At 37.1% G+C, this 8,536-nt stretch overlaps 1 protein-coding gene across 1 annotated transcript; it reads right to left on the minus strand.

The window, feature by feature from the left end:
• Positions 1–3,275: 3,275 nt before the first annotated feature.
• Positions 3,276–8,428, minus strand: LOC121950382 (aldo-keto reductase family 1 member D1-like). Its single transcript, XM_042496365.2, has 9 exons — positions 8,270–8,428; positions 7,861–8,028; positions 7,661–7,777; positions 6,379–6,456; positions 5,276–5,398; positions 4,850–4,959; positions 4,053–4,218; positions 3,807–3,889; positions 3,276–3,616 (listed from the first exon to the last, which is right to left on the minus strand). The coding sequence occupies exons 1-9, from the start codon at positions 8,360–8,362 to the stop codon at positions 3,574–3,576; spliced, it is 981 nt and encodes a 326-aa protein (XP_042352299.2). The 5' UTR covers positions 8,363–8,428; the 3' UTR covers positions 3,276–3,573.
• Between the last annotated feature and the right edge of the window lie 108 nt (positions 8,429–8,536).

Raw genomic sequence — 8,536 nt, forward strand, 5'->3', positions numbered from 1 at the left:
CCCTCTGCAATTTGCAGCATGGGTAAAGCTCCTGGCCATAATAACACGGCCCATCTTTGATGACATGACAGTACATGGCTAAAAGTGACACCGGCAAACAGTGGGACTCTGCATCTTTAGCTGAAAAGTTTGAAATTGGAAAAAGAAACACCACCCCCAAAAAAAAAAATCACGCAGCAGCAAGAGAGGCACCTGAAAGGCACACTGTACCATAGGGAAACAATTGTTTTGCTGGTGACACTTTTCAAGTGAAGCATCTCGATGTGATTATTTGCTTTCTTGCCAAAGCTTTATAAGAAGATTGATACTACTTCCATCCCACAATCCTTATATACAGAATGGCGAGCAAGTCAATGTTAAAGAGGCTATATAGACATGAGAGTTGTTATATATCAGTCATCTCTAACGCTATCAAGAAAGCAAACAACTTCCTTTTTACAAATTTCAAACTAGCTCTTTCTAGCTATACAGAATCATAATAAGTTAGTTTACATATACAAATTAGAAAATACTGGTTACACTCTGATCTAAAAAGGAAAAAAAAACAACTATTCTGGATGATAGGAAAGCAGGTAAAAAAAATAAATTAAAAAAATTCTCTCAGCGGTTATGATTTAGTGATCCTGTCAGCAAAAGTCTGTTATGGAACTGTTCCTTTCTTCTAAACTGTAGTAGCTCATCAAGAGCTGTAGTCATGCTTGTAAACGTCCACGGGGCACAAAAGAAGGCAAAACAACAAAAGGGGGTTCATTAATGAAGTGTATTTGTTCCTTCTCTCTGCAGCCTCCTGCTGTTCTACAACTGTACGACCACAGGTCACTGCTCAGATTGTAGTCTGAAGGGTCCATCCTGTCTCTTCAGATCAAACTCAAATGTTCTGGTTAAATTAGAACATCTGGTTTAAGAGATGCTGGCATTAGAGGTTACATTTCAGTCAACAACAGAGCAGACATTTTAGGGCTTGGGGGGGAGCTCTCTCCCAGGGCTTGTTAATGATTAATATTTGACCAGATATGGAAAACTTGAGGTGAGTTACAGAAAACAGAATTGTGCATTTCAATTGGACTGCATGGTTGGATTATCAAGCTTCCTGTTATATATTCATTTGGATACACTGATGGATTGATGACCAGATTCAAACACCTTCACTCTTTTCCCTTCTTTTCCCTTCAGGTTTTGCAAAATCAAACCGATCAACTGTGGCAGAGACAAATATTTACTCAAACCTTTCCCGAGAGGTGCCTGTCCAGCAAGAGTATCCTTAAAAAACATCATAGCAGATATCAAGTCACTAATAACAAAATACCAACATTTGTGAAATGCTTGTGACTGCTCCCTCCTTTCACGTAGAGGTAAAAAATTCTGTCTTAGACAGACAGCCAGGAAGAAAAATTGGCCATGATGGTTGAAGTAGGTAATAGGTGTGTACACAAAGATTACACAGTGTGTGTCAACACTGTGACGACAGATTGGGTCTGATTAAACTCAAATACCCACTATGACCAAACAGGACACAGAGAGCTCGGATTTAACCTGAGCCTGGTGGTTGTTGTGTCATGCATTTAAAGAAAAACACCAGCAGAGATTTGGCTGTCATGTGACAGATTCAGTTTTGCACATTAAGAATAACCAAATATAACTACACAAAAAAAGGTTCAGCTGTAATTGTATTTTTCTCAATTCAATCCCCAGAATGAATGTTGGCATTGTATGTACATTTCTGCAAATCATGTATGTAACATTTGTACATTATTATGTAGTGGATATGTTAAAACTTTGTATTTTAACTGTGTTGTGGTAATGTTATGTTTATGTTTATACTTGGTGATGGTCAGAAAAGGTCATTTTATGGCTTAAAATACGTGGCTTGGTGGCACTATTCCTGCTGCAAATGCTGCCCATGTCTTGTCAAAAAAGAGAAAAAAGGTTTGTTTGTTGGTCCCAAACAGTGACAGTGGTCTGCAGCCTGGCAGCCTCTCGTCTAGGTGTCAAGCCATCTACTATGCCCTCCCCCTCCTGATGGCAATGAAATTATCTCATTTAAGTAATCAGAATTATGTCACTCAAGAGACGTTGATATGATATGTATGAAACATACAAATGCAATGTATATGTGGTTTGCAGAAATGCACAAAACCATAATTTCTTTCAAGTAACTGGGTTGATTTTGTTTACTATTGTCAATGAAACATGTTCTGATGTCTGTAATCATCACTGAATGACTATAACAAGCCTGAAAATCACTTCAAAAGGTTGAAATCCATATCCAGAGACACCTTAGTGTCATTTTCATTTTCAAACCACATCAATCTCATTGTTTTTCATATGAGTTGTGCAAATCTAAGGATATTTATGTGTTCTCACTCTTTAATAGAATAGATTAAATCCACCTCTCTTGTCCGCTACAACAAAGATGTCTTTCAACAACATACTTTAACCCAAATTAGGGACTGAAATACTTAGACAGCAGGACAAAAACAACAGTGGCTTAAACTCCGGTCACGTCAACAAGTGCATTGTTGCCACGGTTACATTTTGCTTGCACATACTAAAATAGTGCCACAACTGGACCTGTGAGTAGCAAGTGTTTGTCTAATACATCTGTAGGAATTATACAAGAGCTGCAGAGAGAAAATTGTATTAGTACGTAATGCCTAACAGATGGAATCTGCACATTGTAATGTTTTCCCTTTAGGGCAGAGTGTTTTTCATACATTCAAACATAAATTTAACTTGATACTTCTGTTAATTGAATTTTTTGTACATCTAACAAAATAATGACACCCCAAAAACATATCCCGCATTGGCATTCAGCAGAATCCATGATAATTACTATCTTTTCTCATATTCTCCTTTGCAGTTACAGCTGCCAAATATGCTTAACCTTAACCTTATCATATGTATACTTTTTTTAATCAGTTACAACTACAGGTATTCTATATTTTTGCGATCCCCCAGAACTGAAACCTTTGCACTCCTAAGAGCCATTTTTATATTTTTGGCTCTAAGACTTACATAACAACCTCTTCTATATCTGTGATGTTTACTCTGTTTTTGACTTACCCTGAACAGGGTGCAGGAGCTTGGTCAAATTTGGTTTTGTTTTGGGGTTTTTTTGTAACTGTAATCTTCATACTTATATATAGTAATCATGTGGCCATGAGTAGCAGATGTATCTGAAAAATGTTGTAAAGACAAACCTGGATGGATATTTCAGCAAACCAGAGAAGTGTCTATCCACTTTTTCTCCAAATATTTAGTCACATTCAAAGGGATATATTTTCAAAGCAAACTTTATTTATAACATCAGGTGCATCAATTCATTTCAAATCACTAATAAGTTACAATGAACTCTTTTAGGACACAAGTCTCATGTCAGTGTCAGATGAAATTCATATGCAACAATTAAACAACATTGTCATCATACATGTGAGCAGTGTTATCTTTAAAGGCATCCATTTATTTGTGCTTTTCATTTACTGTGAGCTAGAGCCCTCTAGTGTTTACTGTGAAAATGTACCATTGCAAACTTTATTGGTGAATTCCAGACACCAAAAAGAGTCAGTCAGAGCATTAATATTCATCATGAAATGGGTACTCTGGATGATCACTCCACCTGCGTTAAAACAACAAAAAAGTGTTATAATTTTGCAGTATGACAATGTGGATTTAGTCTTTTAGGAAACTGTTCTTGCATTAGACTTAAAAAACAACACAATGCATTAGAATGCACATTCCATCCTACAAGTTGAGTGTTAGGTTAAACCCACTTTTGAATATATTTTACCAACAGTACTTATACTTACATCAACAGCTCCACAAAGCGAATGTTTTTGTTCAATGCTTCAATGGCTTTAATTTCTTCCTCAGTGAGTGAAAAATCAAATATCTGAAACAAATATGGAGGATGGGTAGAAGAGACCAAACAGTTAGAGAAAGGGAGGGCAGTTTTGTAACTTGCATAATACATTGTGATTATGTATAATGTATACCAGAATATTTTGAAAATCCAATGAAGAGATGGTTTTCTTTTAAGTGTTTTCTAATCCCACCTGGAAGTTGTGTTTGATCCTCTCAGGGCTGAAGCTCTTTGGGATCACGACGACTCCTCTCTGAACATTGAAGCGCAGAACCACCTGGGCAGCACTCTTGTTGTACTTTTTTCCAATGGATACAAGCAGCTCGTCCTCCAGCAGGGGAGGACATTTAACATTTACCCTAAACCAGAGACAGAGAAGAAAAATAAAGCCAGGATAAAGACCTTTATTAACAATTTGATGTTAGCGTTTCACACACTCTAGCTCCATGTGCATTTCTCTTATATTTAGATGATGTTTTTGCACTCTGGCCTTTACTGGCACCCTGATATATATATATAGGCCACACCCTTGTTACACAGCTGATAGTGATTAGATGATTACACCATTAGGATGAGCAAAAAACAACCAAGAGTCCTTCAATGAACGAGACCTTTAAACAAAACAGTGACAGGAGCTACAGCCAAACAGATTCCACCAGCCACGTATATCATACTACATTTCATTACAGTGTCATAGGCTGACATGTTGCAAAGATATTATCTTTGAATTTTGCACATTACCAAATCATAATGATCTTGGCTGGGTACTTTTTATGAAAAAAGCTATGTGTCATGTAACTTTTATTGAAGATTCTGTCTATTCACGCAATGAATATCCAGTATTTCCTTGCTTTTGTCACAGAGATTTTACTGCCCAATTTTTTTTTCAAGTTTTCTTCACCCTTCCATGAATATAATACCAACTGGAGAAAAACATTACAGAATAACAGCTGTCAGTGAAAAGTGCATAGATCTTAAAAACCTACATACCATGATGCATCTCTGGAGGAGCCAATTGGGCAGTAGCCAACAATCACAATGTCATTCTGACGACAGTACTCCAGAAGCTTGGGTTGTGTGAAATATGGATGGCATTCAACCTACAGGTATGTAAGACAGAAACAAACTATTTAAAAGATAAGTGGCCCAAAGTAAGCTGACATTATATTAGTACCCTGCGCTTTAAGTTACTAGAAGTAAATTGGATAGGAATGTAGAGGAAAGGACTAATACCATTAAAGCTAAAGAAAGGTGTATTTTGAGGTAATCTAGGATCTATAATAAGGCATACTATATTAAAAAAAGAATTCACAGTTGTACTGCACCATTTACTGAAACTTGTTCCAGTGTGGGAATTATCCAGTATGCATTTATCTCTGATGATGGATGGAGTCTAAAGAGAAAAGTTGGGGTCACCTGGTTGGATACAGGTTTGTGTTTGAGGCCGGGTTTGTTGAGCAGCAGCTCCAGCTGTCTGCGGTTGAAGTTGGAGACTCCCAGAGATTTAACCAGCCCTGCATCTTTGCAAGCCTCTAAAGCCTGTTGAGAGGAAAAGATTTACATCTTCTCAGAGACCGATAGTGATTATCTTTTCAGACTTACTGAGAGTGTGGAGAAAAATACAAAGCACACTGAGGAGGAAAAAAACAGAACTTTGAATCGAGCTTGGCTCTTTGTGACACCGTCCTTGACGGTTTCTGATGCTGCAGCAGAGAATGTTCTGGCATCAGCTTTCAGGTATACAAAAAGTGGTTTCTCTTGATTTATTATTTTAATGTTGGCACTGTCATATTTTCTTGGAGGATATTCACCACTATTTATTTGCTTTCTGTTGCTTGTTTGATTGTTGTTTTTTTTTCTTTTTCTTTTTCTACATGATCCATTTTATTTCTTAGTAGTCTTTTGAATACAACTGTAATGTTTTTTTCTCAGTGTTTTGTATTTAATGTATTTCTATGCCCCTGTATAGCACTAAAAATGGCCTTGTGTATAAATAATCCTATACAAATGAACATGCCATGCCTTACAATGCACAGAAAAAATAACAACATGGAAAAGGGCAACCAATTCAATGTAGCTCACCTGACATTAATGACATAACACTTGCTTGACCTTGGGCCTAGGTGGTATCTACACATTAGACCTGAAAAAATTCTTGACATTTGACCAGTATGAACTGTGTATTACGATATTAGAGTTAAAAAACAAACAAACAAACAAAACTAATTTTAAAGCCACTGATTATAGATGTCACTATAGCATGTATGACATACTATTGCTCCTTTTTTTCAGGCTCCTGTAAATGCTGGTGTAACGTGTATATAGTTATTTTTGTCTCTTCACACTAACATAAATACATGTCGTTTATAAGTGTTTTGACATATTCCCTGGTTCAACTTTCAAAACATGAATAAATATGTTAAGTGAGAAGACAACATGCCATATCTAGACATTACAGACAACAAGGTGGAGAGACAAGTCATGAAACAGAATGATGATCCTTTGGAAAAAGAACTCACCTCCCATGTTGCACAGAGGTCTGTGTGGTGGTAGATATATTTTCCATCCTGGTCTTTTGGATAGAACTCATTTCCTGGCTACAATTTAAGCACAAACCAGTGATTTGCATTAACGTTTATTACTTAATTTTAATGGCATGGCTTCGTCATGTATATACTGAACAATAAGTGTACAAAGTGAAGATTTGAGGGTGCAGTTAGCTTCAACTTGACTATAGTGGTTAATTTCACAACTCATATAAATATCTAGCTATGACAAAGACACTAACGTATACATAAAGTAAACAGCCACATGGACCCAGTTGCCCAGTCTTAACCAAAAACACCCCTGGCTGTTAAATCTTTTCTTGAACAAACTGTAAAACTAAAATATGAGCCACATTTCACACATGTAATGCAGTTAGCTGCCATGTTCAAATGTATCTGTTTAATAAAATTGTCTTGTTTCTCATTGGATATTAAATCTGTTGTTGGTAACATCTATAAAATTAGTTTTTGCCATATTTGATAAAATGGTCACTATATCCTGACAGTAGTATACAAGACAGATTCCTCCTCCTCCTCCTAGTGCTCCTTATGCAATAATCCGTTGAACCTGAACAAAAACAACAAATAACAGCCATGCATTCTCTGACACTGCTGTCAATCATGTCAATCACCTCTTGATTGTACTCAAAAATTACTGTCAAAGGTGCTTGGTTTTCACTTATCCTTAATGAAAATGGCTTTCGAGACAAACTTTCTCATTTCACAGCTAAACAGTACACTAAATATGTTTCTGAAAACAAAGGCGAGAGATAGGCGAGAGATAGGCAAAGATAGGCGTACACAGCTGTGTTAGAAACTTGTTTTGAATTCTTGCAATTGCCATCAGGAGCACTGGGAGGAGGCAGGAGAACATGATTTTTTTTCCCCACAAACTATCTGTCTCATGTCGCCTACTGCTGTCAGGATATAGTAACAACAAGTTGTTTTGGGTTTTTTTTATAAAAGTTTCCAGCTGCAGCAGTAAATAATTTAAAAAAAACGTTAGATTGTGAACAGTCATGTTAATGTGTTGTTAGGTTTGTGTTGCCATATTTTCCAATTCTGTTCTTTTATTTTAAACAGCTTTCAATGAGTATTTTTTAACTTTGAATTATCATGTATGACATGTTAAACCAATAAGTGTATTGTCCTAACTAAGCATTGCCAGTGTGTGGTATATCTAAGGGCAATGTTCAGACACTAAATGGGTGGCTGATAAGTGAACTGCAATCTATTTGTGTGCTAATATAGAAACCTTGAAAGCCATAGGGAGCTCAACAATATAGAGATCCACATAGTCCAGTTTTAAAGCTTTCAGTGTCCTCTCCAAAGCCGGTCTCACCAACTCTGGTGGGTGAAATGTATTCCAGAGCTGAGGAAGATAACACAGAATTAGTTATAAAAAAGATTAAATCGAGACAAATGAAATGCCTGACATATGACAGAACTTGATACCTTTCCACAGTAAAAGATGTCTTTTCTTTGAATCGTTCCATCAGCAATCTTCTCTCTAATGGCTTGACCCACTTCGTGCTCATTGAAATACACCAGTGCCCCGTCAAAGTGTCTGTAACCCACATCTATGGCCAGCTTGACACACTCAAGTGCTGTGCCTTTGGGAGTCTATAGAAAATCCACAGAGAATGTAATTATTACTTGACCTGCTGTACTTTGAGTCATGCTGCCGTTTGTGCTAACATGCACTCCTGTCTGAATGATCAATAATTGTTCATGTTTTGTTTTTAATAGAAATCCAATCACTGCAAGCAACAGACACTAGCACTCGTTCATTGTATTGCCAAAGCAATCATGAACAAGCCTGGCTTACATACAAATCTAGAAACACAGATGACATTCCTCTTACCGTTTGAGGGTCCCCATAGGTCCCCAATCCCAGCAGTGGAATACGGTTCCCATCACTGAGAGGGATGCTGTGGCTCTCTGCTGTTAGATTCATGTGTGTGAATCAGTGGATTGACAAGAGTGCCCTATAGCCTGTCTGTTTATCTATGGAACACCATGACCCTTGAACCCTGATGGACTTTTGGTACATTATGTTGCTTCACAGGCTTCACAGCATTTCCTTATTCTGAGAGAAAATGAAGTCAAAGGGAATTCCAGCAGTAAACTG

Source organism: Plectropomus leopardus, chromosome 7 (genome assembly GCF_026936395.1).
Source record: "Plectropomus leopardus strain MGB_pleo_1.0 chromosome 7, ASM2693639v1, whole genome shotgun sequence".
Lineage (NCBI taxonomy): Eukaryota > Metazoa > Chordata > Actinopteri > Perciformes > Serranidae > Plectropomus > Plectropomus leopardus.

Excerpts from the sequence above, each read along its gene's own strand:
- LOC121950382 (XM_042496365.2), bottom strand. The coding sequence starts at position 8,362 with ATGAATCTAACAGCAGAGAGCCACAGCATCCCTCTCAGTGATGGGAAC. Across the intron at positions 6,457-7,660 it reads AGCTCCCTATGGCTTTCAAG|CCAGGAAATGAGTTCTATCC; the intron begins GTTTCTATATTA and ends CTTAAATTGTAG. Across the intron at positions 3,617-3,806 it reads CGCTTTGTGGAGCTGTTGAT|GTGGAGTGATCATCCAGAGT; the intron begins GTAAGTATAAGT and ends GTTTTAACGCAG.